General features: G+C 42.9%; 1 protein-coding gene across 1 annotated transcript; it reads left to right on the top strand.

Annotated features, from left to right (window-relative positions):
- Positions 1–4,086: 4,086 nt before the first annotated feature.
- On the top strand, positions 4,087–25,847 carry LOC139207367 (matrix-remodeling-associated protein 5). Its single transcript, XM_070837069.1, has 17 exons — positions 4,087–4,170; positions 4,902–5,038; positions 9,007–9,136; positions 10,032–10,270; positions 10,456–10,607; positions 11,460–13,849; positions 13,952–14,504; positions 14,717–14,964; positions 15,969–16,254; positions 16,744–16,944; positions 17,057–17,575; positions 17,692–17,863; positions 21,248–21,511; positions 21,641–21,767; positions 22,452–22,532; positions 23,308–24,454; positions 25,097–25,847. Exons 1-17 carry the CDS (start codon positions 4,087–4,089, stop codon positions 25,648–25,650), a joined length of 7,284 nt encoding a protein of 2,427 aa, XP_070693170.1. The 3' UTR covers positions 25,651–25,847.
- Positions 25,848–26,237: the final 390 nt, after the last annotated feature.

The following is a 26,237-nucleotide window of genomic DNA, read 5'->3' as shown; positions in this document are numbered from 1 at the left end:
ATTTGCTTAAAAGCCACCCGAGCTTCACTCCAGGCCACTGCAGCAAGCAACTCTGAAACTTTGAGAGATTTACAGCCAATACTTGGAAGGGAAATCTGAAGGGAATCAGTCCATGAAACCAGTTTAAGCAGTCAATTAGCAGAGTCAGAGGATTTTGTTTCCCAAAAAGAAAAAGAAGGACATTTGTCCCATATTTTTTTCCTCAGATGACTAACATGTTTTATAACATCAACAAATAAAACCTCGACCTTATGTACCCTCCTCCTCCCCAAGTCTCTCATGAAAAAATGATATCAACGCGCCAATACATTTTCTATCACCTAACTCTGAATATTTTAAGTATAAATGGTCACATTTATATTAATCCATCACAAAACATGGCTGTTCAACTTGCTAAATAAGCTTTTGGCAATGAGGCTGGTATCCAGTGGCAACACTCCAAACTTTACATTCAGACAGATTTCTGAATGAGGATATATGGGCAGCACATGATATTACAGTTGTGCATGGAAAACATGTGGGAAGCATATTGTAGTCCTCTCTTGACATGTGTTATCTTGACTGGAGCAGCTGTGACTTGGCTGGCTGTCAGCGTAATGCTTTTGACATAAAGATGTACTGGCCTCACTCAGACCTTCTTAAAGGAGTACACATCGCGTTGGGGAGGCTGGGCCGGCTCCTGATCAGTTTTAAGCACAGACACTAAAATTCGCTAAGACTGGTTGGTATGTTAGACACATGGTAATGTTTCTCCTTGCTCCAACAATGATCCCAATTAGACTAATGCGTTTTAGTCCGTGAGATGTGGTTTGTTATAACTGTCGGTTAGGCCTACTTATGTGCTAACTGAAAACAGCTATGAGCATTTAAAGCTCATTATGTTCCTGGTCATTTCTGTTAGATCACATAACTCCAGGTGGTTGTCAAGAAAAACTTCTACCTTTTTCCATTTTGTGTTTGACAGTTCAGTTGAATTAAGTTCATACATCGAGATGTGGCATAACGATAAAAACACGTGTGTAATCAGTACCATTGACGATGGCTGGGGCATAATGGAAGCGAGTTATCAATCATGTGCTTCTCACAGGTAAAAATGCCTGCCAAGAAAAAGGCCTATGTGGTAGCATAGATCACAACATTAGCTCAAAGCTTATTTTTTTAAAGTCTGAGACACTCAGAAAGCTCTTCATACAGTGTGAGGTGCATTGATGGCAAATAAAAAAGTGTATTTATAGTGTGCTAAACACTTAAATTACTTTGAAGTCAAAGTGAAAAGGGGCTGAAAATCTGAAAATGCCTCAATGGCATTTCATATAAAACCCGCCGCATTAGATAAATGGTTGTGATCAGTTCCTAACGGGAGGGGGACCAGAGCAAATAAAGCCTTGCAGATTCATCTGGCTTTCAGGCTAGAAGAAGAAAGACATAAGTAGGATGAATTTTGGCTGAACTGATAGAAACCCACTATGTGCCAGTGAACTGATGTGAGTGAATATGATTTTAATAAGCAGGAGGTTGGACAGTGTGGCGCTCTGGGTCTATCAGTGGAAGTAACGCGTTTTTATCTCTGTTAGATGAGAGTCTGGGAGGGGCACTAAGTGATTTCATTGTACAGAGAAACTGTTTTCTCGTCTCATCTCTCCTCATCTGATTCCGCTGTCCTCCTCCACATACACTATTCCCTGTTATTTCCTCTCCTCTCCTTTCCTCTGTCTTGCACCCCTTTGCCTCTGCTCCTCTGTTTTTACCTTCTCCTCACATTTCCTTGCCTGTCCTCTCTCTGTCTCCAAAGTGTTAACACAGGACAGCTGGCAAAGCCATTAGAGGAGGACAGGGGCAGACACCTATAACAGCGTGACAGCGTTTACCTGTGATCATCATAACCCTCGGTACTGGAGACTGACTGAACGGACACCTTTATTGCTGCGTAAAGTCAAGGCAGAAGCTGTTGGAGCCGCAGGTTTTGGTCTCACCTGAGCTGTATTAAAAGCGAGGGTCGCTGAACAGCTGCGTGTAACATCTAATAAAATTCACCCAATATCCTTTTAACGTATCATTTAGTCGATTGAACTGACGACCAAATTCACACAGGCGGTATGGGACGTTCATCGTGAGCCACAGGTACTATAATGTCAGATACTGGCTTTTTAAAATGACAAGCATGATCTTTTATGATCGTGGACCCCAGGTGGCAAACTCATTAGAGTCCTGAGGGCACAAGTTCAAGCTCTTGTGCCACAAAGCATCCCTCCTGTTTGAGTATCCTTGACCTCAACAGCGAATATCAAACAGCTCCACAGCTCCTGTTCTGTAGCTGACCCTGACCTGTGACCTCCCTGTGGATCAATAAACGATTGTAGGCATAGTGGTTATTAATGTACATATCCGCAGGAAATGCCTATAATCTCAATGTGAAAGGACAACCTTGACTTTGTGAATAGTGCTTTGACAAAGTAAGCTTAAGTTAAAGCAGCACTAATGTATATTTTAGATAGCTTAAAGCAATGCTTGCCTAAGTGCAGCCTCACAAAGCTGCTGGTGTGGCTGTAGATGCATAGTCTTGTTATAGAGGTGACCCAGGCAGTGATGTAAAACACAGTAGGCTAAGCAAGTACAGTTATCATTCACTCTGACTCTCATCACAGAGGCTAAGTATTGTAAAGTATTTCCCCCTCGTAGAACCTTGTACTGAAGAAACATGAGGTTACATTTGATATTCTTCTCAACAGTTGGCTCATGTTACAACATGAAGATAATCTTTCAGCTTGGAGACGATTCAATTGATCTGTCACCACTAAAATAATAAACAGCGAGCCTGACTGACCTCTGTGTAGGCTAATGCGTTTGTCAGATCAGGAAGTCTGAAGCAGAATAAAGTGTATGAATGTGTCTGAGAGAGAAAGAGAGCACGATTATCAATCTGTATTTGGCATGCTAATAACATACCACGATCCAGGTCAGATTTTAGGGCAATTTCCTCCTGTCTTTCTGTCACACACACACACACACACACACACACACACACACACACACACACACACACACACACACACACACACACACACACACAGCTGTTAGGTGAATTAGGCTCCCTGTGAGAAGAGAACAGAGATAGAAGTGGAAACCAGAAACCCGAAACTGGCCTCTAATGACTTCAAATATGTATGTGTGTTGTTTGGTTCTACCTGTTTAATGGATGTTTCTCCCTCCCTGAGTGTGTGTGCGTGAGTGTGTGTGTATCTAAGTGAGTGTAGCTGTATGTAATTGGTATGTAATTGGCGGTCAAAGGAGAACCTTTACATTTAAACTAACATAATTAGGGCCAAACCACTGGTATTGCGGAAAACCACAGCTGCTGTAGTTGAGTAGTTTTTTTTTCTGTAACTCTTATCCAGTATTCGTTTGAGCTACCAGAGTGTGACTTTGAGTCCATAATCCCAATGCTGACAACTGATGTGTCTACTGTGTCTTTAAATATACACATATTTCCAGTTTTGAACATGATTTTGTTGGATCAGAAATGATTTTCTGAGTTCTCCAAGGAAAGGTGTAATAAAGACAGGCAGCATTTAAAGTAGAGTGTTCAGCAGTGAAAGGAAAGAGTTCGGTATTAGGATGACTGATGTCTTTCTTTCGTTCTTTCTTTCCTCATCTAACATTGTGGGAGTACCAGCTTGGGCTTGTGTGAAATGAAATTCAATTATTAATGTGCTGCATTTAAGTCATTATGTTAATTTTCTCTTTCATCCTGTCTAGCCGGAGCAGAAAAAGTAAACTGAGAGTTAGTTATTGCCGTTTCAAGAACTCCTCAGGTGTCAAATGTCAAAAGACTGAGAATCAGCTGAATATGTATGCGTGCGATTAAATACATGGAGCATGTCCGTGCACCAAAAGCTATTTGTATACTATCAGAGCTCTGTGCTTGTGAATGTATGGTGTAAGTAACAGCTCTGGAGAGAACTACTACTAAAGATCCTCCTCTCGAAATCATATTTCTAATGTTTAGTTTTTGTTGACTTAAATCTGCGTCTACCTCCCTCCCTGCAGGTGTATTAATGCCGTGAGCGGACAGACAGCCATCCAGTAATGGCGCTGTGGTGGTGCTCAAACATCTCCAGACTGGCTGCAGCATGGGTTCCCCTGCTCTTCTCATCACTGCTATGGCAAACGGTAAATCTCCAGTGCAGAAGCTCTCAACTTCTTGCCATCTGTTCAGTCCAGGCGACATCTATTACACATCTGTCCGTTCTGGAAGAGGGATCTCTTCTCTGCTGCTCTGCTGCTTTTTTTGGGGGGGTTCGGATCTGAATCAAGGGTCTAAGTACAGAGGGTGTCACACTCTGTACAGGCTGTAAAGCTTTTTGGGGTTTTTGAATAGAACATAAATAGAAATTGACTTGACTTCATATAGAAGCCAGTGGTTGGTTGACTGAATGACGGGCTGTGAAGCCCCCTCAGGTGTGCTAGAGTTCCGTGGCTGATGTAGAGTGAAAACACAACATAGATGTGTGAATGAAGTATATATATGTTAATTTCCAAAAAATATATTATTTCTAAAGAAATCCTGAATTGAAGAAAAATATTGTGTCATCAATATGTTTGATGAAACAAGCTGCCTGGGTACAATGATAACACACCTTGTCTATTTTATAGAAGCCTCAAATCTATTTACTCCACTTAGTATTGATCTCGTTCCAAACTGTCAGTGCCCACACAGGTCTGAACTCATCTGTTTGCTTCCCCTTCTCTTATCTCATCTTTGCTGAATTTCTGAATCTGCCTCTCCTCTCTGCTTTCATACCTCCCCTCATGTATCCTCTCTTCTCCCTATTTTTCTTATTCTCTACCGATTTGATTTGATTACTCATCCTATTGACGCTTTCCTCCTCTCCTCTCTGCAGATCTCCCCCACACATGCTGTTGCATCCTGCCCACGGAGCTGTAGCTGTCCTGGCGTCAAAGAGGTCCACTGTACGTTCAGACACCTCACCACCTTACCAAACACCTTTCCTAAAGACACAGAGAGGCTCAACCTGGGGTAAGACTAACCATGCATAAACACGCAGGCACACAGAGGCACTGAGGCATTGTTATGAATGCCGGGCCAAGGGGAAGAAAACCAAACACTCTTCAGGAAATAGCGTGGAATGTGGTGTAGGTGATTTGTCAGAGAAATGTTGTCTTTAGCTAACAAAAGATCATCAGTGCAGCTAATAAGTCACAAACCAAAGCGCTGAGGTAAGTGCTTTTCAGTTGGCAAGATAGCATATTGACTGTTCTTTTGAGATCACTTTTATATGACATGGATCCAACAGAAAAATTACTCTCTAGCCTCAGGGAGTGGGATCATAAAAGCATATTGCTGCCTGCCATCAGCATCATTCATCAGCGTTCCCTGAGAACAAAAGAAGCCAGTTGTACACCAAAGTCTGATTATCAGCATGTAGCCTATGGTGCCTATAGTCAGCACATAGCCTATGTTGCATTTAATTTGACAAAATCTGTCTTAAACCCAAAAGATAAGGGCTTAGCACCAGCATGTGGTACTGAGCTGACTCTGGAGGGGATAAATCTCCTAATCACTTCCATGTGGGTCTCTGTGTTATGGACAGAGCTTCCGCTGCCCTCCAGCACAGCAGAGAAATAGTCCAGCCACTGTTTTGTACACAACAAACTGCCTTGTCTAATAATTGGCTCCAAACAATGCAAATTTACATGACAAACTACTTTGCAAGCAGCTGCCAGAGCTACACTATTGTTTTCCATTCACATGTGGGGCCCTGCTGTGGGAACAGCCATCGCTGCAATTCAGGTGCATTACATTTGTGCTCAGATTCGCTCTCCAGCTCGTCACTACTGGATATAATACTTTGATGTGATAGAGAACTTCAGTAGGAGCAAACGGGTCACAAAAGCTACAATGCGGGGCCAAGCTACAGTCCACAGGAGGTAAACTGTCTCCATATGAGCTCCTGTACTGTGGGAACAACACTCTGCGAGCTATCAGTGCATCCCAGATAATCTTGGTCTCAAACCAAAGCAAAGTGCATATAATGTTTGATGCAGGCAGCATTACACCACATATGATATTGATACAAAATTGCATCTCCCCCTTCAGGTCAAAGTACATAAAATAATAGATTCCTACAATTATGGGGCATTCTGGCCATTGTTTTGTGGTTCCTATAAGGACATATTGCAGGGTGGAAACACCCCAAACACACATAAACAGACACCTGTAATACATTATCGTGGATTCACAACAGAATCAAAAAGTTTTAAAAACAGACATGCATGACTGAGAGGCTGATTCCATGTTTCTGGCTCCCTTCTGTTGGGCAGTCATGGCTTAGCAACTGTAACTCGGTAAAACAAGTCCGTCAAGCCCTGGATTTCTTAATGTCAACAATAAAGCATACATTTAACCTCTCTCTTGCCTGTCCTAGCATATGAGCTTCTCTCATTAGGTCGGCTGTGTGTGCATGTTATTGTACGTGAGTCCGTGAATGGTTTGGTAAGTAGACTTGTAAACTGGGCTGAAAAACGAGACGGAGCCGCTGCCCAGCGACAGACTCAGCTAATCTACTGAGCTAACGCAGTAGCACAAAAGCTACAACAGGGTATAAACCAGTGGTTGCATAAAGACCGAACAAGAAGCCCACCAGCTGTGGTGGCAGCAGGGGGAGAGGAGAGCGTGAACATTGGTTTCAGTCTGAGATGCTGAGATATTACTAACCCTTGAGACTCTTTTACAGGTGAGTCACTTGGAAACATTAAAAAGTTTAAAAAAATATATAAATAAATGAAAATATAGATATATATTAGAATAAATAGATAATTCTAGTTTATTTCAACAGCTAACTACAGCTGCCAGTGACAGTTGCTGTTTCAGTCAGCAAACAGCACTTAGAAATGAGAAGGCTGCATTTCTGTATCTCTGACTGAAAAGATGGAGCCATTGTTTCAGAAATTACAAAAGATTTTGAGTGGAAAATCTGTCACCATCATCATTGTAAACAGCGTATGTGCAGTGTGAGAACAAACAGATTGACTGGCATAGCAACTGTAACTAAGTGGTAACAGTCAATTGCAAATCTGAACCACTGCTGTCAGTTTACCGCTCGTCCTGATGGGTTGCACTGCAGAGCTCTGTTTGATGTTGCACTGATGGTTTTTTCTGATTTTTTTCTGCAGGGTGGGCAGTGTCTCTTATATAGTGTATTTCTCAAGGACACTTCAGCAGAGTAGACATTTGGAGGGGGACCAAACCTTTAGGGAGCTAAGAGGGTCTAACTTTCAAAACATAAGACCACCCTGTAAACTGGGATGCAGACCAGGGGGGATTTAGTCTCTAATGCAAAACCGTTGGTAAATGTTCACACCAGACATGTTTGTAATTTTTTATTTACACTCTGGGGCCTGTTCTCCTTTAGTTTGGAGCAATGCCGTTTGAATCCAAATGGAAACTGTTCCAATAAATGCACGCATCGAACCTCCTTCAAAGAGACTTTGTGCCGATTGTTCAGCGAGTGACATGCAGGATGGTATGGACCACCTACAGGAAACAATCCCAGCACAGTATTGATATCTAATAGCCAGCAGGTTGTCTCCTTAGACAGCCTGGCAGCTATTCCAACATATGCTCTCCATCATAATATAGTAATGATGAATCATGGAACACAGCACATAGACCTACAAGTCATTAGGGACTTCTAATTGCAGATGACGAGTTATTAAAATTGTCTCATTGGGAGTGTATTTATAGAACAGCATCTGAAAGCCCTCCCCCAAAAAGCATTGGTGACTTTGTGCAGTGGTTGGCCTGGTGTGTGTGTCTCTGCTATTGTAATCTAACACTATTGTTATCTATTTATCAGCTACAACCACTGATACAAACCAACCTAACTGCTAAAAGACCCACCAAATCAAAAGTCCCTTTAATGAGATGACTATTGTTAGCCGTGAAATGTATTCAGCAATTGCCTTGAACTCCTATTTACTGAAGGAATGCTACAGCTCTTCTTATGGTGTAAGAGCAAAGTATTAACACTGCCGGGGTTTTAAGTTAAGTTCCCAATGGGGAAACCTACACTAAAAATATGTGCATCACGGTAAAAAGAAAGACACCCTGGATGAAAGTGGCCACTAGATGATATATTGTGAGCTGTCTGTTTTATTGAGGGCGGTGGAAAAAACGCAGAATCTCCCATATGTGTTCAATTGGGTAGGGATAAGTGCACCCAGGGAATGTTGCGTGTTTTACAGTTTAGGATCTCACTACGCTATAGTAGTCTCTCTAAGACAATGATGTGTTGATTCCTGTTGTTGGAAGACTTGGCTAACTCTCACACATTTGAAATCTGTCGAACGCTGTTGGCCCCTGCCAGTAGATGACGTGCTGTGTTGAGTTTCCTTTGATGAATGTCTTTGGCTCTGGCATCTACTGTTTCTATACTGTACTTGGCAATCAGTTTGACACACGTCTGTCGTAATGTGCTGAAACCTGAAGACTCCAAGACAGGCTTTTCAATAGTTCTTTGTATTTTGATTGCTGATATAATTATGTGCTGGGGCCATTCGCACATAGTCCCATGTTTACAAAAGGGTAAAACTAATATAAAAACCCAGTCTATGCTGAATTCCTGGGCCTTCGTCTACTGTTCATTGGTGCCAGATAAGAAGGTTGTGAAAAAGATGCAGCATGGTAATGCCTGCTCTGTATGTGTGTGTTCCTTCTGCCTTCCACATGGGGGAGTTTAAGGAATGAGGAAACTATTGCAGGTCAGATGTTGACTGTGGACTTGCTGTGTTTGCCTCTTTCCTTCTTTCCATTCCTTCTTTCCAGCGATCTTTTTCCCCTTGGTTTGAAAGGTCACATTACCCAGACACACATGCAAGCCCCGACTGCTAACTAATTTTGGTTTCCTATCCCTCTGACCCCCTTAATGACCCTCTGTTACTCTTTCATCCCAGTAACTGGTCCTGTGTCTTTTCTGTCTTTGACAGTTATAACAGCCTGATGGAGGTGGAGGGGTCAGAATTCAGGTCACTGCGGCAACTGGAAATGCTCATGTTGCATGGCAACGACATTAGCACTGTCCACCCCGGGGCATTTTACAGCCTGAGATCACTACAGGTAAAAAACTGAAGCCGTTTCTGAATTTGTCTTTCTCCTCACTGAGAACTCCAAATAAAAGTAAATGGACCTGCACCTAGGACTGATATAGTGGATTTAGTTCTTATTCATGGCCTATCACTAAGAATTAAGTCGCATAATTCATTGGACTTAACAACAAGAAGTCAAAAAGCTCCAGAAGATCCAGTTGAAAAGAAAGCGGTTAAAAAACAAGCCCTCTTGCATGCACCTATTATCTTCTTCATATCTAGCTCTAACTCATCATGGTAGTAAAAACAAACACGATTATGGCCATGTCCCAAACACATGTCTGCCTTACATGAGTCAAACAATGTTGCTGGCTTTCAAGTGTGAAATATTTGCTTTGATGGAGGAGACGCATAACAAAGAGACGATGATACGTGTAAAAGCATATGCAGAAATACTGAACCATGCTGGGGCGGGCTAACACCTGAAGTAAACACAGTGTATGCACAAACAAAGTCAAATGAAATTAAGCCACATTTACGCCAGCAATCAGCTGTGCTTTGGTTGCTTCAGTGATAATGCAGTCTTGTTGGGTCCAAATGGCTCCAATCAGAACTTAAAGTTTAAACACACTGAAGATCCATACACCAATTACATCCTGACTTAATTTGGGTCCATGACTTATTGGAGGAGCAGTTGTCCAAAAGACCTCTAATCACAAATGATAAGAATGGTCGTGGCCTTAATTTGTCACGTAGAATGAGAAAGTTTAAGGCTAATTTTCAAAATGAGAATCTCATCTATAGAGCACCTTTAAAAAGTAAAGTAACAAACGCTCTTTCAGTATCACAATACACATGAGCTGTGTGGCTCAGTGTACACTATCCATAATAAATGTGAGTATAACACCAATTCTTTTTTTTTCCAGATCTTGAAGTTGAGTTACAACAAGCTAACATCGGTGAGCCCTGATCTGTTTGAAGGCCTCGCTGGGCTGATCCGTCTCCATCTGGACCACAACGTCATTGACTTTATAGAGCCGTACTCTTTCTCTGGCCTGACCTCCCTAAAACTGCTGCAGCTGGAGGGAAACCTTCTCAAAGAGATCCACCCTCATACCTTCATAACGGTGTCCCTACTAGGAAGCTTTTGGACCTCTGGACTCAAGTGAGAAATAAAAAGACAGTAGATGTTTTAAAAAAGCTTCTACAAAACCACATAGGAATTGATTGATTACTGGATAGGATAGATTGCTTGCAGGTATAACGTTTTTATATCTGAACCTCATACTTTATAGGTCCATCCATAGGTTTGTTTCTCTGACATTCAAGGATATAACGTTTTTGTCTCAGACACTTACACCTGTCAGACAATCTGTTGGAGCAGCTTCCTGCTGCAGCACTGAAGACAGCTCCTCGTCTTGAACTCCTCTCTCTACATGGAAATCCCTGGACCTGTGACTGTCAACTCCGCTGGCTGGTAGAATGGAGCTCCATGCATGAAGGTGAGAAATGAATGACTACTCCAATCTTGTTTTCTCACATTAGAACCTTATGAAATTTGACAATATTCCTGACTTCTTCAATGCTGTGGTGTTGGGCAAGTAGGTTTAGCAGAAGTTTGTTGCTCAAAACAGCTGCCCACTGTGGCTGCAAATAAAGTTATGAGAGAGGAGCGAACCAAAGCAATAAAGGTAAATGAAGCTAAAAGAAACGTACTCACTCTGTGAGAACACTCTGTGGTGGTAACTTGCATAGAACTAAGTCCAGTAGGGGAAATATCTGCAAAATTTTCTTTTTTATGTTATATATAATATATTTACATTAATACATTTTGACAAAAGTCATAATAATGTATCTCTTGACCTCAAACAAGTGCTTTGACCAGAAGCAGAACATAGTGCTGGCAGAAAATGTTGCATGTCTGCCATTCAGCTTCTGCACAACATATGGACACAGCTACTGTCAGTGAGTTGGCTGTATTTGATCTATATGCACCCTACAAAATGTGTTCAGTTATTTGCTTTTTCTTTATTTGTCCTTCTCAGTCAATATTTTTCATCACACATGTGCTTTGTCCAATTTGTCATCACCTTTAACCAGCTCCATATGTTAGCTGTTTGGTACAACGAAACAGCTGATAATATATCATTGTGTTTATGGCCTGCTTTTTTCTGAAAATAGGGGTCTGTGACTGCCAGATTTATTTGTAGATGCATGAACCTCCACTGAACTCAAACTCATGAAGATGTGAAATTGAATCCGCGTTTTCTCAAACCCTTGTAATCCCAAAGTCATGTTTTATTCCACACCTTATCTCCCTTCTTTTCCTTCCTCTCTGCCTCTTTTTCCCCCAGGTGTAATAAAGTGCAAGAAGGAACGTGGCTCTAGTGAGACCTGCCCCCAGTGCTCCTCTCCTCAACCACTGAATGGGACCCTTTTGCTAGGACTGACTCCAGACAAGCTTACCTGTGAACGACCAACTCTTCGCTCCGCCCTCAAACAGTGGGACAATCCTGTGTGGGCTGAATCTGATGCAGAGCCTGATATCCCGTATACCCGTGACTTTGAAAAGCCTTTAGGCCATCTGACTATCGTTCTCTCCGACAGCCATGGAAACAGTGCTCATGTGGCATGTGACGTGCGCCACCCTGAGGACAGTTCGCCCATGACCTGGACACTGAACCCACTTTCACCTGGCGAGTTGTCTGTCAATGTATCACTGGTGACTGTCATTGAGTGTGAGATTGATCGGGAGACGCTGCAAAATCTGTGGCAATTGGTCGCATATTACTACGAAAGCCCGGCAATTTTGGAGAGGGGTCAACAGAGAGGAAACGCAAGCAGAGTAACCTATCAATATGTACAAGCTGTAAATGACAATTCCCCATATTTTACAGAATTAAAAGGATATTTGGTCGCAGAACCTTCGTGGCTGCTTCAACCCAGAGTCACTTTGAGGCTTAACAGACAGCTGACGACAACCAAGAAGCTGGTGATGGATTTCACCACTGTAATTACCAAGCATATCAACAGCCATAGAGGGCAGGAAAGTGACAATGACCTCGCCGTGTCCTGGGCTCTGATTCGCAGAGGGGTAGCAGGGCGGATTCAGACCGCTCTTGAGGGTTCGAAGGTTCACTTGCAGTGCAGTGTTGTCACTTCTGATCCAGAGGTGAAAGTGGAGTGGATGCTTCCAGATTTGTCCATCGTGGAAGATGCGACTGATAAAATTGAAATTTCTGTAAGAGGAGAACTTGTGATTTTAAATGCCACACTGTCTGACTCTGGCCTGTACCACTGCATGGTCCGAACCAAAGCCGCTGTGGACCTGGTGCCTTTGAGGCTCACCATCAAAGAACGCACACTTGGCCCCACTGCTTTCAATGGTCAGAAAGTTGTAGTGGAAAAGGGACGCTCTTTTTCTCTCCCTTGTCAGGTGACCTCAGTCCAGCCCAGTCAAACTTTGTGGTACCTACCCAAAAACAATATTCTTCTCCCTACACAACAAACGAGACGGGCAGAAGTGATGGAAAATGGGACTTTGTTGGTAAGGAGGTTGACACAAGAAGATGCAGGGGAATACAGCTGCTTAACCTCAAATCTGTATGGAGTTGACATGCTATCACACATGGTGGAAGTCACAGGAGAAAAGGTCTCTGATAGGTCCAAGGTACAGACTGAGAGAGAGCAGATCTTGCCAAGTGGTATTGAGGAAGGAGAGGGTTCAGGGGGAGATTACCAGGAAATTATACGTCCCTTTGCTACACAGTTCCCTAAGAAGATAGGAACACGGCAAAGGAATCCTAATGGGTTTTCAAAAAGGATAAAAATTAAAGATTCAAAGAGAAAACCCAATAAATCTGTTAAGGAATTAGATCCAAATCGTTGGGCAGAGATATTGGCGAAAGCTAATGCTAAACCAAGTGTTAATCAGCCCACGGAGCGGTCGCCACAAGAACTTAGCACCATAGCTATTCAAACAAGTACATCCAAACCTCATACTACACCTACCACTAAAATTGCCACTACTGCTTACAATTTAACCCCTAGTACAACTGCTCCTGATATCAGAATAGACCCAACAAGAGAACCAACCCCAGGCCATGTTGGTGTCAGTGACGAAAAAGCAGAAACTGTCACAGACCCTCCTTCTGTTGGAACTCCTCAGCCAGTGGACCCATCAGAAAAGAAGCACTCTGGAGAGGGAAGACCCACCCTCATTCCTGGTCGGTCAAACAGGAGAAGACCACCTTATAGACGTAGAAAACCCCCAATGAGAAGAGTCCATCCACATGTACGCCCCTTACCCCATCCATCAAACAAGCTCCTGACAACTGTTCCCCCAACAACAACCACCACACAAACAACAATGATGACTACAACTACAACTACAACCACTACCACCACTACTACTACTACAACAATTGTTCCAACCACAGTGGAAAACTTATCTGCTGAGTATCAGACAGAGGAAGATGAAGGCGAATACAATGAAGAATATGATTACAAGGATAGTGATAGCTTGGATGCCAAGGAAGATTTAAGCAGTGAAACCTCTAATACCACTAATGATCTGGACAGCAGCCTTACCACATTTCCATCGACTAAAGAGCAAAATCCCCTTGTCGATAGCTCTCCAAGTGGACATGCCTTACCTAATCCAAAGACGATTGTCACTCCAAAGCTAGACAGTACCCCTCAGCCAAGTCCTGAAAGGACTGTCGAAGAAAAGGAAAGAGACACTGTGAACCTAAAGGAATCTGAGAGACAGAGAGTTGACATCAGAACAGGCACTGAAGGAAGTGACAGAGGGGATAAAAATCTTGCAGGAGAAAGTGAGAGGGAGGTAATAACCACAATGGAAGGGCAAGAAAGACACAAAATTGACACAGAGGGCAGTAAGAAAGACACAGAAAAATCTAAGGAGAGGGTTACACAGACCCACAATACGCAAGATAGCATCCAGTTAACAACGCAAAATAGAGCAAGACCTAACACTCGACCCTCACTAGAACAAAATACAGCAAACCAAGCAAGAACTTCATCTTCCAAGGTTATTACCTCACATTCAACAAGAGGCAGAGCAAGAGAAGAAGTCACACAAAAAGAGGTTAAAGAGGTAAGCAAGCCAAAAGTGAAGCCAGAGATCTACAGTTTCCCTATAATGGAGCCAGTTCATCCCTGGCTCCATCAGAACAAACAGGAAAGAGGGCAAACTAGCACTTCGAGGACAGCACACACAAACCAAGACAGAAATACAGGAAGACAAGGTGAAGTGAATTCAGGCAGGCATTCACAGCCTCCCAGAGTCCCCCCAACCTCCCGCTGGCCTTCACACCATCACCATCATTACTACCCCTCTTGGCCAGGTCAAAGGTCATTTCCTCATCCAAGGCAAGGTAAATAAAGTTGCAGTGTAACGATTTCCTTCTTATACGCTGGTTTGAAATCAGGTGTGATGACGGATAAAGAACTAAAGAAGACTATTACATTGACTTAATATACTCAAAAAGGCAATGTTGTGCTTTGTGTTATTTTATAGCATGTCACCCTAACCCTGGTTCAAATCCACAGATATATGTTTAATCAAATGCTTACTGTCTGTTCCAAGGTCCTGGGTCACACCTTGTGCCCACGCACCGACCCTGGCCTCTCCCCCATCCCTGGGCTCAAATCCCGTTTGTTACCAACCGACCAGAGATCACAGCTGAAACAGTGAAGCCCACACCTACAGTTTCTGGAACAGGAAACTCCCATCTCAATCCCCAACATCATCATCATCAAAATCATCATGTGGATGGCAGGACCCAAACCATTGATCAGCTGTTTCTATCGAGGCTGAGGAACCGATACAGACAGGTATAATCTGGGGTGGAACACACAAACAGTACAATTAAGTAAACAATCAAGACAGAAAGTGGACCAATATAGTATAAGTACGCTATAGTATGACTATAGTATATTTCTATATGTACAAGTAAGTCAATTTACCCTGCTGTATGTAATGTTTAAGCTTACTAGCTCATTTTAGCTTTACCAGTTCACAAGCTCTTTTCTTTTGCATGCTGAGTCGCTGAAATGGCTGACTGGTAAAGAGTTAACTGGAACAAAGCCATCATTAATGGTATTAGTTACACTTGTATTTTTCCTGCCGTCACATAATCTCTTCTGTGCAAAAGGCCCATAGGCATCCACAGTGCTAGAGCACTTTAAAGAGCTATTAAAGCAGTAGGCAGATCTGCACTCAGTATCAAATGACCACTGAAAGAATTAGCATCAAGCAGGTAAAGAAAGTTGAAGGTTTTCGCAGCAGTTGGCGGAGACCTAAACAGAGCTAAAAGCAGAAGTTGATCCTGGACGACAAATGGTAGGATACTGTTCTTCTCCATTAGCTGGATGTAGTAAAAGTATATTGTTCTTTTACACATTTGTCAGTGTAACACATAAGTGGTAATGTATGAATGCTGTGTACTGCTTGTTTTCAAGTTCTGCTGCCACCTAGTGGCCATAAATCTACTAAAGCAACTCCAAAGGATTTAAAAACAGATTATGTTTTTTTTTGTTTTTCTTTTTTTATTTAAATGAAAGCCATAAAAATAGCACACAAAACTAGCATGTTAATGTTTGGGAGGGCATAGCTTTGGAACTGGAGTTGTAAAAAAGATGCTTTCCTCTACTATTAAATGTTGCTCACTCACTCAGGTTTCAATTATGTTTGCATGCAAATGCAGTGGTTTTTCTATACTGACAAAACTTGTTGCCATCGCCAATGATGGCATCAGCGATGAATCAGCTCCCAGTGATGGGATTTAATTCCAAGTAAATACTATAATAATTGATCATTTTGATTTTAATTTTTCCAGGCGCAGCTCGATCGTATCGCTCAGCTAGGGAGGATGGTGACGCACAAACCTCGCACTAGCTACCACAATCCTCCATCCCCCATCACACCTAGACCCAATCCTCTATCTCCGTATAGACCCTACACCCCCAAACCACCAGCACCCACGGCGTCCTACACCTACACCCTGCAGCCTCTGAATCCTGCTAAACCTTCATCATCATCATTCTCCGATTTCATCCCGACTCCTCGTTCTTACCACCCTACCACCCCTGGGGTTCTGTATGGAGGTCGGTGGCCTGCTGGAGGTAGGTGCACTACTGTAAAGACTATGTATTTACAGTTATTTAGTAAATACACACACACACAGCCACCAGCTTTCTAATATTCAACTGCGTTCTTCAAATCCCACCCGAGATTTTCTATGCGATTCAAGTCAGGCGACTGTGACGGCCACTCGTGTATCTTCCAGGACTTTTTCTGAAACCAAGCCTTGGTGGATTTTGAAGTGTGCTTGGGATCATTTTCCTGTTGGAAGTTCCAATGACGCCCAAGCTTAAGCTTCCTCACAGACGCCATGACGTTTTATCTTTAGATTTCCAGTGCCAGAAGAAGCAAAGCAGCCCCAGAACATTCACTGAGCCACCGCCATGCTTCACTGTAGGCAGGGTGTTCTTTTCAGCGTACGCCTCTTGCATCTTTGTGCATCTTTATAATGGAGAATATGGAGTATATTTTAAGATATTTTAATCAGTAATAAAGATATTCTTTTTTCTGTTTGAATGTGCCTTTGTAAGCAGGGCGAGTCATCTCTCGGCGGCCGACAGTTGCACCCCCTTTCCCATGGGTGTTGGGAGCTGGAAGTGATGGGGTGAAGCCCCGTATTACCACAGTAACCACAGCTAGTGTGTCAGTACTGGCGGAGAGTGATGTGTTCTTGCCATGCAAGGTAACAGGGAATCCTGAACCCAACATTGCATGGACCAAAGTCTCCACAGGTAAGGGAGAGAGAGAGAGATAAAAACTCATCTTAATTCATCTTATTATCCCCTGGTGGCTGCTACTGACTGATACTATAAACTCTGTGTCTCCTTTCTGTTTCCTTCTCAGGTGCCACCATCCCAGCCAACACTAAGCATGGTCCCCGTTTTGAAGTCTTCAAAAATGGAACTTTTGTCATAAAAAACATCCAGCTTCAGGATAGAGGCCAGTACCTCTGCACAGCCCAGAACAGGTTTGGATCAGATCGTATGGTCGTCACCTTAGCCGTCCAGACCGAGGCTCCCAAGATCCAGCCGCCCAAGGCCACAGAGGCGGCAGTCTATTTAGGGAAAAGTGTGACTCTCAACTGCCTTGCTTCAGGAAAACCACCTGCCCAGATTTCTTGGATTCTTCCAGACAGGACGTTTGTACGTGAAGTCGGGACTGTTCACACTGCCCTCTCTCCAATGTCTCTGCTTCAAAATGGAACCCTGCAAATTCACTCTCCCACTTTCTCCAGCAAAGGGGACTATAAATGTATAGCAAGCAACGCAGCAGGCGCTGATACAATCACTTATCATCTCCATGTGGCAGCTCTGCCTCCAAGCATCGGTGAAGTAGCAACGGATACTGTCATCATTCAGCCAGGTAAGGCACGGAAATTTAAAGCACGACAGACACTTTTTCTCGCGATATGGTTGTTATACAAAGGCAATAAAAAGTCTGCCGACTTCATCTCAACTAACACAGTCACATTTAACCAGGCAGGAGTGTGTATGTCCACTGCTCTGCGAAGGGTGAGCCGGTGCCTGCTCTGAAATGGACGCTCCCAGCAGGCGTCCACGTTAAGCCCTCACAGTTTCTTGGACGTAGGCTGTTTGTCTTCCCCAATGGGACGCTGTACGTGAAGAATGTTTCACCAGCTGATGCCGGGAGGTATGAGATGTGCAACTCTTTTTAATCTTTAATTTTCATGTGACTCAGTCTTCCTGTTGTAGAAAGATATACCTGCCTCACAGGAGGGCACCAAAATATGTATAAAGATATAGGCCTCTCACTGGGGCACCAATAAATGTAGCAGGTTGACTACCATTTAATTAATTAATTAAAAGCTCTCGTATCAATAGGGGCACCACCCGTCATTGGACGGGAAATTCAACTTATTATTTTCTTAGCACAGATAGCTTCAGGTCTTTAACCTTAAGAATTAAGCATTAAACATTAAACAGTCTCAGTTCTAAATGTGTAAGTTCTCAGTGGCATTGATCCTCTTGAAGAAAGAAGAAATATCCAGGCAGCGAAGTGGCGGTTAATACACCTTTTTATTAATAAATGCTAAATATCAACATAGAACACTAATGACTATAAAGGCGGATGAGACAGAAATGACACTAGACAGACAACAATCAAGACATAACACTAACATTGCTGATAAACCTTTGGATTGTTGATAGTGAAATGAAACTGAATACGGATTGTACCGGAGGACGAGGGGAACCTGTCTGACTTTAAGAACGTTGTAGTTAGAACCACAGAGGATCCACTGACTACTCTCCCTGCTGATTTAGATAGATCTCAGAGCTACACTGACACCAACTTGTGAACTAGCACCAGCTGTTATACTTCACGTGGGCCCTTGGTCCAGCAGCGATGCATCCAGCGGTGGTCCGCAGGCACACAGGCAGGGTCAGCTGTCAGCGTCCCTGGCAGGTTTCCAGGAGGAGGAGGAGAGAGAGGAGCTCTCTCTGGAGGCTGAGACAGGAGGCTGGAGGACCTTGGCGATGTCGGCTCAGTTCACTCGGCACCGTGGTTCAGGAACTTGAAGGTTCTGGTGGAGCAGGATGTGCTGGTTCTTGGCGGTGGCGTCTGTCGGTCTGTTCGGACTACAGGACAGCCAGCGGCATTCAGCTCTTAATAGGCAGGGTCCTGGATCTGGATCTGATGTTGGCCTCAGCTTCAAAACTCATTTAAAGCTCACTAAGAAAAAGTTGTCGCTGGTCACACGCAACAGTTGAGAGTTATCAAAACGAGAGTTGCTGTCAAAAGTACTTGGTTCTGGCTGGTGTTTCAGGTGGTATTTAAGAGGACTTTAAGAAAACTCCGTTATACTTTCAGTCATAGTGATCAGCTATAACTTCAGAAGAACAGTCTACAAAAGTTTAGCTTGAAGGTAGCAGGCACAAAGATTAGAAGTAACAAAGTAAAACTTAAAAGGGAAAAATAAAATTAAAATTAAAAAAATGGCAAAGCAGAAAAGAAGGGCTAAGCAAAACTTAAAAATAAAATAAAAACGGCATAGCAGAAAAGAAGGGCTAAGCGATGACAGAAGGGAAGACAGAGGTTTTATCCTCTGCATCTTAGGGGCGTGTTCGCCTCTGAAAGAGGAACGCCTGTGTCATCACTAAAAAGTTTAGTCGTACTAAATTAGATTTCTGTTTCATATTCACTATGTTCCAAATCCATTTTCATTCCTAACACTGCATGGTATACAGAATCAAGATATTTCATTTCCAATACATATATTCATTAAGTCTTTACCAAATAGCTTCCTAAATGGCATGACACACAATGACCTAATCTTTAACATTCTCAGGTTTGCATTAACTTCCATTACTCTAATTATCACATTACACAGATTAAACAGACATGGATTGAATATACTGTTGGTTAGTTTCTAACTTATTAGACACAGATTATTAATTATATGGACTTCCTGAGTCTTCTCACTCATTGGTGAATTGCAGTGTTATCACAGGATTTGAAGCAGCATTCTCAAAAGATGTAATTGGTTAGTTGGTCATCCTTGGATATTCATGAACATGTGGGTTACACCATTAGACAAAAGAACACATTAATTAGCATTAACTGATCGGTGGGCACTTTGGACAGTTTCTTTAACCACATTTAAACTTATAGCAGAAATGGAAGAATGTTCATACAGACTTCCCCTCCCTGATCAGTCTGGCCTGGGCCTCAGGGGTCCACGAGTGAGGGAGACCACGGGGTCGCTCGGACAGGACCCTTCTGTCCTAATCACTGGTTCATAGAGGGTTCAGAACGTATATGTCGATAGAAGCTCTTTGTTAATTTTTATGGCAGTCACTGTGAGGCCTTTTAAACAACACCTACCCAGAGGCAAGCTTTGGGTTCCATCACTTCATCATTGTCACTTATCAGTCTTTTTAGCGTTCATCACGTTATCATCCGGAACTCTCATACAATGGCTTCCTGTTTTGGATAAGTCAGTTCAGGGTTAATTCACAGCCAGTACACTGTTAAAGCATGGGTTTGTGGCAACCCCCCCCCCCCCCTTTCCTCTGTCACAGGACAGTCCAGGAGGTCATAGGGCAAGTGAGTCAGCCACACTACTGGTTCGACGGGCTACACTGTATATGCATCGGTTAAATGTCTAGTTGAATATTGGTACTTACTGTATCATAAGCCAGGGTTCTAGTTTTAGTTGACCTACCTAACTAAACGTGTTCTCAATTACTTTAACCCTGCAAAATAATCCTCTCAGTTTGGATTTTCACTGTGGAGCTTCATGTCAGACAGATTAAGATTAGATATGTGCTTTTTTAAGTGCGTATTTATGCAGTCAAGTAGAGATTGTTTATACACAAACTAAAGATATTTTTAAAAAATGGCAGCATACACTGCAGTGAATATGTCAGTTATCACTGCTATAGCATTTTTTTTGCATCGTTGGTGATATAATGTGTCTGTCATCTACTTTGGAACATACTGAAAAAATTTCTACAACAATTGGACGGGATGCCTTGACATTGTGTACATGGAATCCCAACTCCCAAGAGGGGACACACTTTGGTAATCCTCTGAGTTTTTCCCTCAGCGCCATTGACATGTTTTTTGACATGGATTTTCAAGATTTCAAGACTTTTCTAGTGCCACCAGTGGATAGATTGGCACAAAATTTGGTACAAACATTCATAGCTCCCAGGTGATGTCTTCAGAATGACGGCTCTGTTCCAGTTAAGTGTATCACTCAGCCATGTCGGTGAGCCAGCATGCAAAACAGACCGGCTCTTGAACCATTAAAGCTAAATAGAATTCAGCCATTATTACTGTTCTCTGACTTTTGATCTAGCGCCATCATTATATCATACTTCGGGTTTTGACCAGTTTCCGGCAAAACTGACAGCTTTCCCAGCAGCCCCTGAAAGCTACTAGCATGTCTTACTCACTTGTAATTTCAGAAGTTGTGCACAATCTGGACACGCACAGTACTCATGCCCCAAATGAAACAATACCAAGCTGTGAGTTTAGAAAAAGTCAGGGCTGTTGTCGATATTTCCTCAGGTATGAGTGTTCGGCCACTAATGCTGTGGGCATTGCCAAAAGAAGCGTCCAGCTGGAGGTGAGAGCAGATTCCCCCTCCTTCTCCCACCAGCCTCCTCCTCTTCCCATCCCTCCAACCCACCGCCACGGTGTGCCATCCCGCCAGCACTCTGTCTCAGCTATGTATGGTTCTGCTGTCTACCTCCACTGTCCAGAGTCTACCGGATCCATACGAGGGACTATCTGGCAGCTACCCTCCAAGACAATCATGGAACATCGCTACAGGTAACTTAGTTTTGTAAATTCCTGAATCCTGATACTGACCGAGTTAGTAATGCATTAAAAGGGAGTCATTTCCATTAAACTTGAACGACTTTAATCTCAACGTCATTTCTCTCCCCCATCTGCCTGCAGTCCAGAGAGACCAATTAAAGTTTTCCATAATGGGACTCTAAGGATACTTCAGCTAACAGAGTTGGATGGTGGAAATTATCTGTGTGTCTTTCAGCGGCCCAATGGGGAGGACATGGAGCTCTTCCAGGTATGAATAGGACAGATAACGACTCCAGGCAGGTTCATTTTGCTGCCAACTCTTTTCCATTAGTCTTCATTACATTTATGGCCGAGAACACTTTATGCTCATTAAGAATCCCTGACATGTTAATGACTATTAAAACCACTGTTGTAAAGATGCTTCTCTTCAAGGATCAAGGATGTGCTCTGTCATCACAGTTAAGAATGGGTGTTTCAGTTTTCTGTATATGGGCTGGCAAAAGCTGTGACAACCAGTCACTGTTGATGGTAAATGTAGTCTGTTGAAGCAATAAATGCATTATCCTGCTCACGGAGCCGTGCCTGCAGCGCCTGACATTTACCATGCGAGCTTCTGTTCGCCACAGACAGCAAACCAATCAAACCAAACAAACAAATACAATACTCAACCAAAACTGTCCACTCTGAAATTCACTGCAGCAGAACAGGCTGATTAGCCAAGCTAGACAGAGCCTGTAGTTCTTCTTGGTCATCTATGACTCCACTAGACACTGAGGTATTTATTTCTTCAGTTGACTACATGTACCACCAACAATGATTGGACACCCAAATCAAGTATGAGAGTTTCTCTTTAACTGAAGACTGTTTCTGTAGCTTTCAATGGAAATTGTAGTTTTGCACTGAACATTTTCTATGCATTTGCTCATATTTCTTTATGTATTTGTTTAACCAGGTGGAAGTACTGATGACCCCTCCCAGAATCGAGCACGTGAGGACTGCACAGACCAGGGTCACCTTTGGAGAAAATTTCCAGGTAGCTTTGGGGAGGTGGCTCAGAGCTTCTTAAAAATAGGATTGTCTGGGTCAAACATTGTAGACACTTTTCCATATCGCCTGTATTTTCTAGTATATTCATGTTTTTTCTGCATTGTATGATTTTATTCATGCAGATACATTTGATCTAATAATAACACGCCAGGGTCTCATTTCCCAGAAGAGAAAAATCTTAAAGAAATATCTACTGATTTCTTCAATGGTGGTCACCAGCCAGCAGTTTGGTGCAGGATAACTAGCGTACAGGTGGTTTATCAGAGTGATGTAGCAGCTGCCTGCTGCAGCTATTTCAAGGCTGATGAGAGAAGTGAAAGTGAACCAAAACTGTGAGGTTGCAGACCATAACACCAAGACAATGAGCTGAAAGGTGCTAAAAGGTTCTGTAGAGCTGAGGGGAGTTTGATTATAATCATCTAGGGATTTGTCACTACAAAATGAAAACACAATAAATAGGTCAATAAAATCAGTGATGCAAAAGATCCTATTATGTCAACTGTTTTTTTTTTCTTAATATAAAGCATACATTTCTTACAATCAAGAAAAAATTAGCTTGGTTATTTTAAAGTCAAATCAAAATCTTAGAATCTTTCAGTACCACGGACAGCACCGTTAAGACAAAGGTAAAAACTGCTTTAATGATTTAAACATTTAATAGTTAGAAGAGACACCCCTAACCAGTAAGACCTAGATTCATCCGAACACTACCTTACCTTCTACCTTATCGACTCATTCTCCCTTTTCTGTTTCCTTTTTAGGTGGACTGTGTTGCAACGGGCCTCCCTGATCCAGAAGTTTCCTGGAGTCTCCCAGATGGAACTATAATCAACAACGCCCTGCAATCGGACGACAGTGGCCTCCGCAACCGCCGCTATGTTATATTTGGCAACGGAACTTTACTTCTCCAGCAAATGGGCAAAAAAGACGAGGGTGACTACACATGTTATGCCAAGAACAAACTTGGCAAGGATGAAAGAAAAGTGAGTGTCACAGTGGGACCACATGCTCCAAAAATTAGATTCAAATCCCAAACACTGGTGACAGTAAAGTTAGGAGACGCCACGAAATTGAATTGTCAGGCAACAGGTGAACCTGCGCCAAAAATTATGTGGATCTCACCAAGAAATGATGTGATACCTGTGTCATCAGACAAATTTCAGATCACGGACGATGGTACGTTGGTGGTGAAAAAAATAACATTGAATGACGAAGGGAAATATGCATGTGTAGCACGGAATTCTGCTGGTGATGATGTTAAAAACATGAAACTTGAAGTTGAACCCCAGGAACCCTTCATCAATGGTATGAAAGGGAAGAGCTCCACAAAGGTTTTGGGTATTTCCTACCAAACCGCACTCCTGGATTGCAGAGTGGAAGGGAAACCTGAGCCAAGAGTCTGGTGGGTTACCCCTTATGGGCACTCGCTCCCATCACCTTACCTGGGCGGTCGCTTCCAAGTCCACCGGAACGGGAGCTTGGAGCTGAGAGGGGTGAGGAAAACGGATGAAGGGAGGTACATGTGTCTGGCTAAAAACAATCTGGCTGAAGCCTCACTTTTGGTTGAATTAGATGTGGCACCACTAGCTGAGAAACCAAGTTTTGCTGTTCCCAATATTGAAATCTTACCAATAAAGCAAGACGGTCTGGCATTGAATTTGGAGTGCCCCGCTCGTGGCAAGCCGAACCCAGAGTTTGCATGGGTTCTACCCAACGGGACGATGTTAATGCCTGGTGTTAGACTCCAACGCTTCGTACATCATCTGGGTAGCGGAACTCTTCAGATCTCACAGCTGGTTGCAAGCGATAAAGGAGTGTACAGGTGCCTAGCAAAAAATGTGGCTGGACAAGCAGAGAAACGTTATGCGTTGGAGGCGGGCAGAAAGCCAGTGATCAGAGGATCTACAGGTACGTTTTTTTAATCCAAAACTAATGAAGCATATTTCTCCCTAGTTTGGTCAATAAAGAGACTAAGGGCATTTTCAAACCTACAGTTTGTTTGCTCTAGAATGCATCAGTAGATTGGTTGGTAAACATTTTCAACATGTTTTGGTTTGGACCAGCAGTGAAGTTTGTTGCTTTCACTGCCAGTCCAAACCACGTCAGACCTCGAGTCATTTGCAGGCTAGCTGTTAGCAACTGGTCATTTCCTTCATCTGCATCCCAGTATGCGAAGCGCACCTGGCTATGGGAGCTGTTTAGCTCAAACTTGCACAATGCACCTTGTAATTGGGTCAGATTGAGGTCAGAGCACGTTCCCACTGCAAATGAACTGCTCCAGCATGACTTTGTGACCTGACCAAGACCAAGACCATGTTCCCTAAAGGCTCCCAGTGCAATAGTCATCCGAGAATGACTTCTGTGTTCAGATGTGCCCGAATGTATCATCCCAAAGGGGAGAACAAATCAGAGACCAATTCAACTGGACTAAACAACGTAGGTTTGAAAATACCCTAAGAATCAATGTGAAATGTAGCCATATTGCTTTTACTTGGTATTTATTAAATTTTTTCATGAAATCTACTAACTGTTATGATCTTACTTGTTCAGGTGGGATGAGGATCACTTATGGCCTCAATCTCAACTTGCCCTGCACAGTGGATGGCTGGCCGCAGGCATCCATCACATGGACCCTACCTAATGGTCTTGTTTTGGACAAACCACAAACCATTGGCCGGGTGTCTGTTCTTGCTAATGGGACCCTCCAGCTCCGGCAGGTCGCCACCTTTGACAAAGGAACATACATCTGTAAAGCTTCCAACTCTTTCGGCTCATCAACGCTGTCCTACCCAGTTGCAGTGATGGTTTTCCCACCACGTATCACCAGTACACTGACCTCAATCACAAGAGTCAACCGGGGATCATCAGTGACGTTAAATTGTGTTGCGAATGGAATTCCCAAGCCGGATATTTCATGGACGTTGCCAGGACGCACGACGCTGCTTCCACATAACCGGTTCACGGTGCAGGGAGGGATCCACATGACACAGGAGGGCAGTCTGGTTATACAGAACGCTATGCTCATGAACTCCGGCATTTACAAATGCAACGCTAAAAATGCACTCGGAACAGACTTTAAATCTACTTACCTACAAGTGGTCTGAGGCACAGTCATAATTATTCTATTGGGAAAATCTCACAGCAGAATTAAGACTGGATGAGGATTTTTCCATCAGGATTTGAATATAATGCATAATAAAGATGCAAAGCAGTTTCCACTGAACAATGGCATTTTAAATGTGGATTTCACAGTTAACATTCACCATTTGTGATTTTTAACTGTAGTTTTTTGTTTTATGGTGCAAATGTCTGCGAACCTTAAACCTTTGAACCTTAAAAATGCACTTTTACCTCTCAAAGTGCCTTTTTTCTGCATTTTTCACATTCCCCCCACATTATAATGTGTCATATTTTTCCTCACAGAACAATTTTACTTTAACATGACACATCTGAAATAACTTAAGACTCTTGGGATTGATATATCTAAATGTAATTTGTAAAATTTCACAACCATATAATTCATCAACAAACAGTAATGAGTTCTGGAGTGTCATTATTCTTGCATGGGGGGCATATCATCAACTATTCAACTCATGCTTATAAAGAGCGTCATTTTATGAACCTTTAGTGAGCTGTGACCTTTGTCTGAGGTTACAAATACACCCTATAAGCTGCTCTACTGTGTGTGTGA

This window comes from Pempheris klunzingeri, chromosome 9 (assembly GCF_042242105.1).
Source record: "Pempheris klunzingeri isolate RE-2024b chromosome 9, fPemKlu1.hap1, whole genome shotgun sequence".
Taxonomy (NCBI): Eukaryota; Metazoa; Chordata; class Actinopteri; order Acropomatiformes; family Pempheridae; genus Pempheris; species Pempheris klunzingeri.
The sequence above is the reverse complement of the archived record's forward strand: the minus strand, read 5'-3'. Positions and strand labels throughout refer to the sequence as shown.